This window comes from Molossus molossus, unplaced genomic scaffold, assembly GCF_014108415.1.
Source record: "Molossus molossus isolate mMolMol1 unplaced genomic scaffold, mMolMol1.p scaffold_m16_p_15, whole genome shotgun sequence".
NCBI classification, from domain to species: Eukaryota; Metazoa; Chordata; class Mammalia; order Chiroptera; family Molossidae; genus Molossus; species Molossus molossus.
The window spans coordinates 24,248,268-24,264,484 of record NW_023425350.1 but is presented as its reverse complement, the minus strand read 5'-3'; the positions used below and the strand labels follow the sequence as shown (position 1 = coordinate 24,264,484).

Genomic DNA, 16,217 nt, shown 5'->3' with positions numbered 1-16,217 from the left:
CCCAGGGGGGGGGGTCACGTGGGAGGCAGCCAATCGATGTTTCTCTTTCACATCGATGTGTCTCTCTCTTTCCCTCCCTCCCTCTATCCAAGGGGGAAAAAAAAAGAAAGAAAGAAAAGTATCGTCAGGTGAGGATTTTAAAAAAATAAAAGGGGAAAATTAATTTACAGTAAGCTCTAGGAGTTACAAAGATTGCCATTATTTTTGCTTTATAGTAGTAATTTATTTAGAAGACATTTTCATAAAATCTTATTTTAAAAAAAATTCTTAATTCATCACTTAACATAATTTACACATCTACCACCACATTTTGTTAGGTCATTGTTGTACTACCCAGTTCTCACAGATGAGGTGCTTGACTATTATAGCAATTATTATAAAAATAAAGACTGCTTAAAGACTGCTTACCTTTTAACAGTAATATTTGTTATTTTATTAATTCAAAACTCTAAAGATTTAATTTATTAATGGTTTAATCCATTAAGGCATATTTTTAAAGATATTTTGGCAATGACTAAAATTCTATAAAATATTACTGTGTTTTTATTTTCATTTAATATTTTTACCTCTGTTCGGGTTGTCTAGAAGACTAAAATTTAGCTTTATCTTTTTAATTTTTCTGATAAATGTTTATCTTATTTATTTAAATATTTATCTTCAATATTTATTTTCTTTTTAAATATTTAATATCATATAAAATAAATATTTAATATATAATATGCAAGTTTCTGTTAATTCATTGTGTAACTTTTACATAATACTTAAGAAATCATGGTGATGTGACAGTGAGTGCTGTCAGCACCCCATCTGCTTGTGAGTGAAGTTCAGGAAGATACACTCCCAAAACTTGTGCTTCCTCAAAGAAGGTAAGAAATTTATAAACACATAATTAATTTTACATTTATTATATTATTGGCCACTATTAATGACATTTGCCTCACTTCTTTTTCAGAGGAGTGATAATCAAAAGATTGATCAACAAGCTACCTGTGCTCACTTCAAGGCTGCTTCCTACAGAGAAAGCTACCTTAGATGAATATTATTAGCCTTCACATTCTGTATTAGGGTATGAATACATTGTTAAGAGATCTTTTTTCATATCTAATTTTGGAATCTTTCTCATTGTATGGTATGCAAAAAAATAAATATTAAGGATAAATTTCTAAAGTTTGATTTCTTGATGTCATTTTTATCACACTAAACCTCTTCTGTTATCAACTCTGGATCATAGTAACTGAATATAGGAATTTCCAGATAATAATGGAAATATTTTATTAGTATATCCTTCTGGTTATTTTCCTTGAAATTGCCCAGCTGGGAATAGAAGTAATTATAGTACATCTTCAAATACAGTGTTGCCATTTCAAATTTAATACAATAATATCTTTGTGGTAGATTCTCTTCAGATTGTTCATAGAAAATATTTACATTTTTATATTTAGTGAATGGCTTATTTTGTGCCAGAAACTATACTTTTCTCAAACCCACCTAGCAGAAAGAAACTCCATGAAATGAGATATTTGTCAGCTTTGTTGGCTAATGAATTCAGACTACCTACATCGTCCTAGGCACATAGCAAATACAGTCGTCCCCCGCCACTTCGCACTTCTACTTTCGCGGCTTCACTCTATTACAGTTTTTTCAAATGTATTCATTAAAAACTTGATCGAGACAGTTAAAATGATACAGTGCGCGCTCGGTTGTCTGAGTCAATTATACACCCCTATATTAAAATGACTGTATAGCCCTGGCCGGTTTGGCTCAGTGGTTAGAGCGTCGGCCTGCGGTCCTGAGAGACCCAGTTCGGTTCCGCTAAGGGCGCGTACCTCGGTTGCAGTTTGTACCCGGCTCTGGTTGGGTGGTGCGGGTGGCAGCCACTCGATGTGTTCCTTTTGCATCGATGTTTCTCTCTCTCTCTCTCTTCCTCACTCTCCCTCCCACTCTACCTGAACAAAAAATGGAAAAATGTCCTCAGGTGAGGATTAAAACAAACAAACAAAAAAAATGACTGTATATATGGACTGTAGGCCTATGTATCCAAGAACCCCAGGAAACTTTCTTTCAATGCCAGGTGCAACACTAGAGTCTGGAACAGATGAACTGCGATAAACAAGGGATGACTTACTCTTAGTTTGTTGAATAAATGCATTTAAGGAATTATTTATAACATTAACATAATGGTTCCATTTGTATACATTCTTAAGGTAATGTGTACACTATATATGTCTATATATGGTTATGTACAGAAAAGGATTCATTACCTACATAAACTGTCAACATTGCCACATCTGGGGAGCACATTGTGGTGCAGAAAAAAAGTTGGATTTTTACTTCTGTTTCATAGAGATGTGGTAATGTCAAGTTTCTCTTGCTATTGCCTGAGGATAGTAAAGCAGTGGCAGAAAGGTGTGGTGCTCTCATGGCTACCTGTATAAATGGGGAAACATTATCAGAAACTTAAGAGGGAACTTTTCTGTTTTGAACATTGTATTATAAATTCATCATTATCCCCTTTTCAGGAGTCATTCAAAAGCCACAAAAAAAAATGGTAAGCAGAAAAGCATATTCTTTCATTTAAAAAAAAAAAATTTAGACCTACAAAATAGGTATAAATGTTTCCAAAAACAATGGAGATGGAGCCAGGGGTGTATACAGGAAGGGAAACCACAAATAACTGGTTTTGCTGGCTCTTTCTGATATCTACAACTGTGATGTCTAGGTGCCTTCTTTTTTTTTTTTTTTTAATTTTTTTTTCCTTTTTATTGATTTTAGAGAGGAAGAGAGAGAGAGAGAGAAACATCGATGGGAGAGAACATCAATTGGCCACCTCCTGCAGGCCCCCAACTGGGGATCGGGCCCACAACCTGGGCATATGTCCTGATTGGGAATCGAACCAGTGACCTCTTGGTGCATGAGTCGACGCTCAACCTCTGAGCCACACCAGCCAGATGTCTAGGCGCCTTCTTAAATAGAAGACAGTCAAGGGGATCATGATCTGATAAGATATAATTCAAGGGAAAACATTAAATGAATTGAGGAAGGGCACTTAACAGTGGAAGAGTACAAATCACACTATACCAAATAACCTGTCATTTGGATATATACATATTCAAATATAATTAATCAAATAATAAACAGTATTATTTTATCTTAATGCAATATAACTGGAAACTTCGAAATCAAAAAGCCCGCACCACCTGAAAATATTTTAATATCTTAATTTTTTAATCAGCAAAATCAAGATTTCAGAGCACTATTCAGAAAATTATTTAAAAACTGTATATGAGAGCTTTTAGACTATTGCTCAAAGAAAGCTTTTTAACTTCAAATATTGAGCAAAAAAGAAAGAAAATAAGACTCCAAGAAGTCAAAGAATGAACAATCAATCCAAGGAAAACAGAAGGGATTAAGAGACAAAAATGGAAATTAATTTTATACATAAAATACGTCCAAAAGCAAGTTTTCGGGGGGGGGGGGGGAATAACAATAAGTAGTCAACCCAATAAAAAAATGAAATGTAAAAACATCTTGAAGAGATAACCACAAATACTGGAAAAAATTAAGGGAATTTTAAGATACTACTTTGTACAACTCCTATTAGATAAATTTGAAAACCTGGAGAAAATTTTTTACGAAATTATAATTTACCAAAACAAGACTTCAGAGAAAATAGGACATTTGAACAAATAGAAGTTGTTGAGAATGTTACACCATAGTTCTATTTGTGTGAGTGTGTGTGTGTGTGTTTAAAGGAGGGTTGTGTGTGTGTTTAAAGGGGTGAGGGTATTAAGAAATAGACAACTGCAGCATAGGGGATAGCCAGCTACACTTCCAGCTCTAGGTCGACCAGTTATGATAATCTGAATTTTTCACTGTTTGCTACCATTATTACACCCACCACTATGGGCTATTTCACTTTTGTTTGCTGTGAATTTGCATCAGTTTTATTTTGTTGCTTGGTATATCATGGTGTTTTAAGTTGATTAGTAAATTGGAACATTAAGTTGTTTTAAGTTGATTAGTAAACAATTGTTTGTGCTTTTACTCATCTTCTAAACCTTTTTAAAAAGAAAAGCATGATTTAGACCTGGAGTTAAATGTGAGTAAGACACAGTCTCTGCCCCCAGGGAGCTGAGGCTACAGAGTTAAGATACATACACACATAATGTGGTACCATGGGATAAGTATTGCTGCCCATACAGAGTGTAGAGGAAACTGTTGCAGTACTCAGTATTGCAAAGTAATAAGAGCTGAAATTAAGGCACTTGCAGGGGGGATTGAGAGATGATAGTGGGTTTAAAGACATTTTAGATCCCTGGCTGGTTTGGCTTAGTGATTAGAGCATCAGCCTGTGGTCCAGAGAGACCTGGGTTCGGTTCCCGCTAAGGGCATGTACCTCGATTGCAGTTTGTCCCCTGCCCTGGTTGGGTCATGTGAGAGGCAGCCACTCGATGTGTCCCTTTCACGTCGATGTTTATCTCTCTATCTGTGTGTGTGTGTGTGTCTTCCTCTCCCTCCCTCCCACTCTATCTGAACAAAAAATGGAAAAATGTCCTCGGGTGAGGATAAAAAAAAACATTTTAGAGATGGAACTCAACTTCACATAGGCCAAAATAAAAAGTTTGCCCTCTTAGCATAATTAGGTACCCATAATAAGGGGGGAACACATAAGAAAAATATTTCTATTAATATGAAATAAAAAGTTCAATCATCTGGGCCAATAGAGCATATTTAAGATAGAATTGGGAGAATAAAGCCATATATTTTGAGATCTTAACATCTAAGCAGAGGAATTTAGATTTATGCCCAGAAATAAAGAGCTATTGAACATGTTTGAGCATGGCTGACTTCTCAAGTTTGCTTTAGAGGAAGTTTATGGTGGTGGGGTTTTTTCCCCAATAAGATAGGTTACTTTTTTATTAGCAGAAACAGTATCACATTCATCCTTTTTATTGTCCAACCCTGGTAACATAGTAGTACTCAAGAAACATGGGTTGATGGAGATAAAAAGATGCTGAGCCTAAAAGAAGGAAGACCAAATCTACATATAATGAAAATCAAGACTTCGGTAAATAACTACTTTAAAAACAAAACCATCTCTTGAGAAAAGACCTTCACAAATACCCAACCCAAGGAGCTCTATGTAGTTGGCTAAAATTTGATTGGCAATCAGTGCCTGTTCATGGACTGCATGAAGTTAGTGTCAGTAGATTGAAAAGGTGAGAAGGAAAAGAAGTATTAATGGACAAGGACAATTATATAAGAGGGAGACATTCTTTCCCCTCTTTGTATCAACTCTCCATAACTTGGAAAAATCGTAACCTGTGATCCTTTTTGTTTTGTTTGTTTTTATTGTTTATTTTTCTAAGCTATTTTTCTTTCCTTGCCATGTATTCCATACAATGAATCCTGCAACTCTTCAGAATTTGCACCATCCTGGGATTGTTAACTTGGAATGTATGTTTGAAACCCCAGAACGAGTTTTTGTAGTAATGGAAAAGCTGCATGGAGATATGTTGGAAATGATTCTATCCAGTGAGAAAAGTCGACTTCCAGAACGAATTACTAAATTCATGGTGACACAGGTATTTTAACTCTTTTGAAACCAGAGAATAATTTTTTTTTTTGACAGGGTAAGATAATTGCTTAGTTTATTTTAATTTTGCTTTTATCCTGTTTTAGAAGCAGTTGTCTTTTATATTAACATTTAAAATTTTTTTTCAGTTACTGTTGACACTATTAGTTTCATGTGTACAACAAACATAGTGATTAAACATTTATGTAACTTACAAAGTGATCACCCTGATAAGTCAAGTACCCACATGACACCATACATAGTTGTTACAATATTGACTCTCTTCCCTATGCTTTATTTTTAAATGAAATATATTGGGGTGGTTAAAAACTACATAAAATAATTAAATAAGATTATATACATTTTATGTGTTTGTAATGTGGAAATTGTTAACCTTGAAGAACAGATTAATATTTTAGTTAAACCTTAATGAACTGTAGTGGACTTTTCAAATTACTGTACCATTCAATGGGTCAGATTGGGGTTTAGCTATGATTTTTCCAAGCATTGAAAAATATCTTGTTTCCTTCAATAACAGATACTTGTTGCTTTGAGGAATCTACATTTTAAGAATATTGTGCACTGTGATTTAAAGCCAGAAAATGTGCTACTCGCATCAGCAGAGCCATTTCCTCAGGTGAGATGTTCTCCAAACCTTAAGAAATATTTTAAGTATCTTGATAACATTATGAAGTACCTATGTAATGAAAGGCCATACTGTAGGTTCAAATATATAACCATTTTACAGAAATGGTTTTCAGCCTATAACTGCCGGTGAGAATTAATACCTGAATAGTTTGAATTCAGATTTTACTAATTATATTGTTTATTTTCATTAAGACTTTAGACTTAACCAGTTCTCAAGGACTACCTTCTGCATGTAGACTGCAATTCACCTCTCTCTGTGGGTTGGGGATGAAATGGGAGAGAATCAACCTTGGTAGGTGGCCGTTGCTCAGGACAAAACAAACTGAGGGGTACCCCTGACTTGGGAGATACTAGATTTTGATTATCTAGTTGGCTGGAAGCCAACTTGTATTGCTCTCTAGCATATTTCAAACATTTTCACCAAAACTTATGTAAGATCTACATTTCCCATCACCACCAGCACTTGCACACATGATAATATTGTGTGTGTCCTATGTGTGATGCACTGATTTTGTTTTACTCAGTTAAATTTTATTCCATTAAAAATGTTGATCTTTATCCAAATTTATTTCATAACATAAAAATGAATCATAACCCAGAGTTTGAAAAAAATAAATGTTGGCAGTACCTGACTGTTTTTCATGACTGTGTCATTGATGAATCCTCCAAACAGCTAGAATATCTGTTGCTGAACTATTGTTTATGTACATTTAAAACATGTACAGCTAGCCTGGCCTGTATGGCTCACTGGTTGAGCATCGACCCATGCACCAAGAGGTCACCAGTTCAGTTCCCAGTCAGGGCACATGCCCAGGGCACATGTGGGGGCATGCAGGAGGTGGCCAGTCCATGTTCTCTCTCATCGATGTTTCTCTTTCTTCCTCTCCCTCTAAAAATTAATAAAGAAAAAAAATTTTTTAAAAAGTGTAGTACAGTACTAAAATTTAAAAAAAAAACATGTCCAACTAGCTGTGGCCAGTGTGGCTCGGTTGAGCATTGTTCCATGCACCAGAAGGTTGCCAGTTCAATTGCTGGTCAGGACACATAACCAGGTTGAGGGTTTGATCCCTAGTCGGGGCACATATGTAGGCAACAGACAGATGTTTCTCACATCGATGTTTCTTTCTCCCTTTCCCTTGCTCTCTAAAATCAATAAAGATATATTTTTTAAAAACATACAACTAGACAAATGGCTAGAATAAAAACAACAGATGGCCATTTCACTTGGTAAATTGAACTAAAACTGTCTTTCAAAGAAAAAAATGTATTTAAAAAATTTATTTGTCCTGGCCAATTTGGCTCAGCAGTTAGCGCATCAGTGCTTGGACCAGAGTCACAGGTTCTATTCTGGTCACGGGCACTGTACCTCGGTTGCAGTTTGGTTCCTAGCCCTAGTTGGGGTCATGTGGGAAGCAACCAATCAGTGCTTCTCTCCCTCCCTCCCCCTCTCCCTCTCTCCCCCTCTCCCTCTCTCCCCCTCTCCCTCCCTCCCTCACTCCCTCCCTCTCTCCCCCTCTCCCTCCCTTCCTCCCTCCCCCTCTCCCTCCCTCCCTCACTCCCCCTCTCCCTCCCTCCCTCACTCCCTCCCTCCCTCCCTCCCCCTCTCCCTCTCTCCCCCTCTTCCTCCCTCTCTCCCTCCCTCCCTCCCTCTCTCCCTCTCTCCCTCTCCCCCCCACCTCTCTCCCTCCCACTCAATCTGAAGATAAATGGAAAAATATCCTTGGGTTAGGATTAAAAAAAATTATTCAACTCTTGTACTTTTAAAGAAGTAATCATATTCTTTCTTTTATGATGCCTATGTGGTTAGAAGTGATTCCTTATCATTGTGGGGTCAGAGAGGGGCCCCTAATAGTTGGTGCAATGTTTAAAATAAAGTGCTTCCATATCTTATCTCATTTGATCTTCAAAATAGTATGGGCAAAGGATGCACAGCCCTACAGCTAAGGCTAAAACTCCAGCTTTCTGACCTCAACTTTAGTGATCCCCATTGTTTTAGGAGCAAAGGAAAAATATTATCATTTACCTGATAGTTATTTTGTTTTGTTTTGTTTTGCTCAAGTGCTAGCCATGGCCACATTTCTTTATTCAGTTGCCAAACTGCCAAGTCATCTTTACTTTATCAAGATGTTAGCTAAAATATGGCATTTAAAAAATAATAAAAGAGTTCATATTTCTTCATGGTCAGTATTCCTGTTCTTCAAAGACTCAAATAGAGAAATAGCCAAATTCAATAATGACACAGAACAAATATCATCATAATAACATCTATGAGGGTCCATATCCCCAAAATAGTATCATTGGAATACACCTTCATCTTTGTTCTCCTGTCACTATTTGTATTATCGTACAGGCCAAATCCCTTTTCTCTCATTTTATATTAATGCTTTTTTCTGAAGACATGTTGTAAATAAGGACATCTCTGGAAAGTAATTGGTATTTGCTTATTCGGCATGGATGCATCCTTCATCACCAAAATCTGAACCTTTACTAGAAGATAAGCAGCAAGATAAGTGTTCTGAGCTTTTCCAAGCTTATTACACTTCCAGAACTCTCTTCCCAAATGGACATGATAGTGACTGTAGCTACCTTCAGATATAACTTTTTTCTAATCTAAACATCTAATTAGCAATAATTTGTTCCATAGGCATAGAAAATACTGTTATTCTTTCAAGCAGTCCATAGCATTACTCTTCTACTGGCCACATTAATAGTTATCTTTAATACACTTCAATTTCATTTACTTGCCAACTTATAGTATCCTTGGAAAGAGAGATTCTAGGATTAAGCAAAATAAAGAGTAAGTTTTTAAATATCTTTTTTTTTTTTCATTCAGCAAACATTTAACATTTATTAAGTACCTGTGTGTGTCCAGGCATCGTGAGGCCACTGAGGATTCAAAAAATGAAACACAGGTCTTGTTCAGATGACTGAAAAGTAATCTCCTTAAGCTCTAAATGGTAAAAGATCAGTACCCTCCATTTCATCAGAAAACTTATAACACTAGTCTGGTATTTGGCATTCTGGAAGCTAGAATCCAAGAGTGGTTTTTTGAAAGAAGCACTGTTAAGTAATGAATCACAGGTTATACATGTATTTTACAATTTCTCTGTCTACAGTCATTTGACATTCATAACCAGTACAGTTGGCAAGTATGTTAAAATGATAACACACTTAGGGAGATAATGTATGTATAATTATATAAAATGAACACCATCCTTTGAATTCCAGGTGAAGCTGTGTGACTTCGGTTTTGCACGCATCATTGGTGAAAAGTCATTCAGGAGGTCTGTGGTAGGAACTCCAGCATACTTAGCCCCTGAAGTTCTCAGAAGCAAAGGTTACAACCGGTCTCTAGATATGTGGTCCGTGGGAGTTATTGTCTATGTGAGCCTCAGTGGCACGTTTCCTTTCAATGAAGATGAAGATATAAATGACCAAATCCAAAATGCTGCATTTATGTACCCACCAAATCCATGGAAAGAAATTTCTAGTGAAGGTAAAAAAAAGTTTTTAGCTCTGTACCTTTTAGTCTAAAAATCTTTGTGATCCACTATCAGCCTTTTTTTACTTCTTTTTTTATATCTCCTATTCATCTTCCAAAATCAGTTACTTACCAATTTTTTAGTATTCGTCCTTATAGTTCCCAGGTATAGCACTTATCCGGGCCCCAGCTGGCTCATTTTGAAACTACTAAAATCTCTGTCCTTTCCAGTCAGCACTGGCAATGCGTCTTCAGGAGACACTACTTTCACTTTGAAAGCTTACTTCCAGCTTCATCTCCCAATACTTCCCTCTACAGACCTGGTTGTGTCCTCTCTTGTGAACTATGTTCTGTATTTGCTGAGGCCTTTCCCCTTCCTACAGTCCCTCCTTTCACTTGTAATCCTGCTAATTCAAGGACCCCTTAATTGTGGCTCATCTACCAGGTTCTTCCCTGAACCCCTCCTCTAACCTGTATAAGATCTACTTTGGCTACTAGTTGGCCATATCTTTCCTTAAGACTTCTATCTTTTTATAATCACTTTTGTTACCTTCAGAACTAGATTGTAAGCTCCTTGAAAGGAGACCTGTGGCTTATGTTCTTTATATCTAGAATGAGCTTTATAGTCAATAGACACTCTCCAATTTGTTTTCAGCTGTGGACCCCTACTGGAAAGCTTTAACCATTTATTTTTCCTGCTTGGTGAAGGCTCTTGAGTTTGCTGCTTTTCCTGGTTGTGTCCTGCAAGAATGACTTGGTTGGCCTTTACCCTAATCCTAATTGATACCCAAACTCTAACCTTAAAGCTAAGTTTAACCATAACCCTAACCAAAAATAAAAAAGCTATTGAGTATGTAAATGTTGGTAGTAAGTTATCACCTCAATCTAACCATGGAGGCAAGGTAATGGCTTTGGCAACTTTCTAGACCAAGCCAGGGACTAGAAAGCAGTATGTGGTCATGGGGGAGGGGAGGGTGTCAGTCTGTTTTATTCATCTTGAAATAAGTTAATACTTAGCACTGTGCTAAGCACCATTCTCAGCCCTTCACACATATTAAGGGAATGCCATCTTCTCAACCACCTTATTTTACAGATGAAGAAACTAAAGCAGAGTGTAATTAAGTAACTGACTCCATATCAGAGCAGGTGGAAGAATGACTTCAGCTCAGCTGGACAGGTTCCAGAGGCTAAAGTTTTTTTCTGAGTATTTTTCTTAGTTATTTGGGTTACAGTGGTTAATAAAATTTGTTTTCAAGTGTGCAGTTCTATAATACCTATAAATTGTATTGTGAGTTCACCATTCAAAGTTAAGTCTCCTTCCATCACTACTTATTCCCCCCTTTACCTTTATAGCTGCCCCCACCCCTTTCCCTCGGGTAATCATCACACTGTTGTCTGAGTTGTTTTTGCTTAATACCTTCACCTATTTCACCCAGCGGCCTCCCTTCTGATAGCTGTCTGTTCTCTGTATCTGAGTCTATTTCTATTTTATTTTGTTCATTAGATTTCACATATAAGTGAAATCATATGGTACATCTTTCTCTGACTGGCTTGTTCACTTAGCATAATACCCTCTAGGTCAGTGGTTCTCAACCTTCCTAATGCTGCAACCTTTAATACAGTTCCTCATGTTGTATGTGGCTTATCTGCATATAGTCATGAACTGCTAGAACTGCTGCTCTAGGTCCATCTAGGGTGTCACAAAAGATAGATTTCCTTCTTTTTTATAGCCAAGTAGTATTCCATTGCGCAAATGTACCACAGTTTAACGCTGCAATGAACATCAGGCATTCTCATATATTCTTTGGAGTCAGTGTTTCGGGTTTCTTTGGATATATTTCCAGATGTGAATTGCTAGGTCATAAAGCAGTCGCATTTTTAATTTTTTGAGGAACCTCCATACTGTTTTCCACAGTAGCTATACCAGTCTACATTCCCAACAGTGCATAAGGGTTCCCTTTTCTCCACATCCTCACCAACACTTGTGATTGGTGGATTTATTAGTGATAAGCATTCTTTTTTTTTTTTTCCACATCTTTATTGTTGGATGTAAAATGTATTACAGATGTTCCACATTTTTCCCCCATTGACCCCCTCCTCCCCACTCCCACCCCCTCCCACCTTTTCCCAAACTATTGTCCGTGTCCATTGGTTATGCATATAAGTTCTTTGGTTTATCTCTTCCCACCCCCCCCAACCCCTTTCCCTTTGAGGTTTGTCAGTCTAGCAATGAATTTGTGCTTCTTAATCCCTTCACCTTTTTCACCCATTCCCCCAAACCCCCTTCCCAACTGGCAACCAACAAAATGTTCTCTGTATCTATGAGAATGTTCCTGTTCTTCCTGTTCATTTTGTTTGTAGATTCCATTGTTGATATGTATTCATTGCCATTTTGTTTGTTCATACATTTTATCTTTTTCTTTAAAAAGACCCTTCATCATTTCATATAATAACAGTTTGGTAGCGATGAACTCCTTTAACTTTTTCTTGTCTGGGAAAGTTTTTATATGTCCATCGATTCTAAATGACAGCTTTGCAGGATACAGTAATTTTGGTTGTAGGTTTTTGCTTTTCATCACTCTGAATATTTCTTGCCACTCCCTTCTGGCCTGCAAAGTTTCTTTTGAGAAATCAGCTGACAGCCTAATGGGAACTCCCTTATAGGTAACTAGCTGCCTTTCTCTTGCTGCTTTTAAGATTCTCTCTGTCTTGAACCTTTTGCATTTTGATGATGATGTGTCTTGGTGTGGGCCTCTTGGGGTTCATCTTGTTTGGGACTCTCTGTGCTTCCTGGACTTGTATGTCTGTTTCCTTCACCAAGTTAGGAAAGTTTTCTGCCATTATTGTTTCAAACAGGTTTTCGATTTCTTGTTCTCTCTCTTCTCCTTGGGGCACCCCCAAGATGCGAATGTTGGCACGCTTGAGGTTGTCCCAGAGGCTCCTTACACTATCCTCATTTTTTTGGATTCTTTTTTCTTTTTGCTGTTCTGATTGGGCGTTTTTTGCTTCCTTATATTCCAAATCGATGGTTTGCTCCTTGGATTTACGTACTCTATTATTGAAGCTGTGTAAATTATTCTTTATTTCAGTTAAAGCCTCCTTCGTTTCTAACTGTGCATCGATCATTTCTGACTGGTCCTTTTTTATGCTCTTGAGGCCCTCACTGAGTTCACTGAGCATCCTTATAAGCAGTATTTTGAACTCAGCATCTGTTAGGTTGCTTATCTCCATTTCACTTAGTTCTTTTCTTGGGGTTTTGTTCTGTTCTTTCATTTGGGACCTGTTTCTTTGTCTCATTTTGGCTGCCTCCCTGTGTTTGTTTCTGTGTATTACTTAATGAGAGGTATGGGGGCTCGGTGAGACCCGATGCTGCTCGTTTGAAAGAATTTAGGAAAAACCTGAAGCAGGATCCAAGACAGGCCAATCCTATGGTTAAGCAAGTGGCAACAGCTTGGGTGGGCCTGAAAGTTGGGTGGGGCGGGGCAGGGCAGGGCCTCAGGGAGTCAGCAAGGCGGGGCTACCAGTGTGAGCCAGGTTGCTGGAGGCCCAGATATGGCGGCTGTCTGCCGCCCCAGGGAAGGGCTCACCAAAGGAACAAAGGCCTCTTACAGCACATTTGTCCCCGAGGAAGCCCCCTCTCCAGCCCTCGCTCCAGTGCCAAACAGCTCAGTTCTTCCCTGTATGTCTCTGGTGCCCCTCGAGCTGCCTCCCCTCCGAGCTTAGAGGGAGAGAGTCCAATAAGTCCGTGCGCGGGCCCTTTAAGGAGCTGCCTGGGGCTCCAGCCGCCTCAGCTTCCCTGAACCTCAGTTCCTGCTGGTTTTTCCAGCCAGAAGTTATGGGGACTCTCTTCCTGGCACTGGAACCCTGAACGGGGCACCTGGTGTGGGACGGGGACCCCTCAGTCCTCAGGAAGGACCTTCCCAGCCGCGGGAGCCTCCTGATTTTTATCTGCCACACTTGGGTGTGGGACCAGCCCATCGCGCCGCCCCTCCTACCAGTCTGGATGTAGCTGCTTTTTTTTTAATTCTGTAGTTGTAGGACTTCCATTCAGCTTGATTTCAGGCGGTTTTGGATGATGGTTGTTCTGTAGTTTTGTTGTAACTTGGATGTGGTTGTGGGAGAGCGCGATACTGCGTTTACCTACGCCGCCATCTTGACCGGAAGTGTGTGATAAGCATTCTGACAGGTGTGAGATGATAGCCCACTGTGATTTTTTTTTTTTTTTTTTTTTTTTATCCTCACCTGAGGACATTTTTCCATTTTTTGTTCAGATAGAGCAGGAGGGAGAGAGAGGAAGAGAGAGAGAAAGAAACATCGTTGTGAAGGGACACATCGAGTGGCTGCCACCCGCACGACCAACCAGGGCCGGGGACAAACTGCAACCGAGGTACATGCCCTTAGCGGGAACCGAACCCGGGTCTCTCCGGACCGCAGGCCGATGCGCTAACCGCTGAGCCAAACCGGCCAGGGCGCCCACTGTGCTTTTAATTTTCATTTCTTTGATGATTAGTGACATTGAGCATCTTTTCGTATTTATTGATTGGCCATCTGTATGTCCTCTTTGGAGAACTTTCTGTTCTGGTCCTTTACCCATTTTTTAATTGGATTGGTTTTGTGGTGTTGAGTTATTTATAAATTTTGGATATTAACCCCTTATCAGATGTATCATTGGCGAGTATGTTCTCCTATTCAGTAGGTTGCCCTTTCATTTTGTTGGTTTCCTTTGTTGTGCAAAAACTTTTAGTTTGATGTAGTCTCATTTATATTTTTTGTTTCCCTTGCCTGAGGAGATATATCACAAAAAATATTGCTACAAGAAATGCCTAAGATTTTACTGCCTATGTTTACTTCTAGGATTTTTATAGGTTTGAGTCTTAAAGTCTTTACTTCATTTTGAGTTTATTTTTGTGTATGATGTAAGGAGGTGGTTTAGTTTCATTTTTCTGCACCTATCTGTCCAATTTTCCCAGCACCATTTATTGAATAGACTGTCTTATACCCCATTATATGTTCTTGCCTTTTTTGTCAAATAGTGACCATAAAGGCACGGGTTTATTTCTGAGCTATTTTGTTCCATTGATCTACATGCCTGTTTTTATGCCAGTACCGTGTTGTTTTATGCCAGTACCGTGTTGTTTTGAATACTTATCAGGTAGCATGATTACCTCCAACTTTGTTCTCAAGATTGCTGAGGCTAGCCCTGGCCGGTTTGGCTCAACAGTTAGAGCGTCGGCCGGCAGACCAGAGAGACCTGGGTTCAGTTCCCGCTGAGGGCATGTACCTGGGTTGCAGTTTGTCCCTGGCCCCGTTTGGGGTCGTGTGGGTGGCAACCAGTCCACGTCTTTCTCTCACATCGATCTTTCTCCCTCTCTTCCTCCCGTTCTATCTGAAGATAAATGCAAAAAAAAGTCCTCGGGTGAGGATTTAAAAAAAAAAAAAAAGATTGCTGAGGCTATTCAGGGTCTTTATGTCTCTATATAAATTTTTAGGATATTTGTTCTGTGAAATACACCACTGGTATTTTGATAGGAATCGCTTTGGGTAGTATGGACATTTTAATAATGTTAATTCTTACTATCAAAGTCTATTCTATATTGCCTCCTTAATAAAATAGACACACTGTAAATTCAGTAAACAGTTATGGATCACTAACATGTTAGTTTAAACTCTCTATTTCTATGGCCTGAACTGCCTTCCAGGCAGAATCACAGGCTTGGGGTGCTTCGTACACCCAAATTCATGTACCTAATTTTGTCTTTTCTTTAGCAATTGATTTGATAAACAACCTACTTCAAGTGAAGATGAGAAAACGTTACAGTGTGGACAAATCTCTTAGTCATCCCTGGCTGCAGGTAAAAAAAAAAAAATGTGTATCTCTCTTTGGCAATCCTCATTTGAGCAGATCATTGTGATTTCTCTTACCTAATGAAACCACTCTAAGATCAGCAGATTCTACACATCTTAGAATAATGTAAATGTTCTTTAGTGATTAATTAGTAATGTGGCTGAATCTCTGGAAGTTTTTGCAATTCAGCATTGAAGTGCAGAACTGATAGGCAGTTAAACTCCCATGAACTGAAAGCAATGAATTTGCCTTTTATAGGGCTTTATGTGTTCATTTCACTTGTTGTAAGATAAGCATGACATATTATTTTGTCAAATATTTTTTACTTTTAAAATGTCTATTGAAAGATTCATATTTGCACTGAAGAGATTGGAAATGCCATTTGAAACGGTTTGGCTTAATTCTTCCAAAAGCTATTGTATAGATTTCTAAGAAGGTACCTCCAAATTTCAGTGTAAGGAGAGAAGCCTTAGAACTATTTTAAAGGGAAAGAGGGGTAGAACTAACTTCAAAACAAATGCAATCGTAGTTACTCTCGGGATTATTAAGTTACTCTGATAATAAATTCTAACTAAGCACTCACCCTTATCTGAAGGAATAAGTTGTAGACCTCTCGTAGTATAAAACAAAATATTTTAGTGGTTGTTATTAGTCACCTCAGAAACCTA

At 38.2% G+C, this 16,217-nt stretch overlaps 1 protein-coding gene across 4 annotated transcripts in view; it reads left to right on the top strand.

The window, feature by feature from the left end:
* The window catches only part of PRKD3 (protein kinase D3), a 73,258-nt gene that overhangs the window by 54,029 nt on the left and 3,012 nt on the right, over positions 1-16,217 (top strand). For all 4 annotated transcript variants that reach the window (XR_004959720.1, XM_036263325.1, XM_036263323.1 and 1 more), the window contains exons 15-18: positions 5,424-5,585; positions 6,114-6,212; positions 9,452-9,719; positions 15,471-15,556. Coding sequence is in view for 3 of the 4 variants with exons in the window: in XM_036263325.1 (XP_036119218.1) it covers positions 5,424-5,585; positions 6,114-6,212; positions 9,452-9,719; positions 15,471-15,556 (615 nt within the window). In the remaining variant the exon portion in view is untranslated. The remainder of the gene's footprint in view (positions 1-5,423; positions 5,586-6,113; positions 6,213-9,451; positions 9,720-15,470; positions 15,557-16,217) is intronic.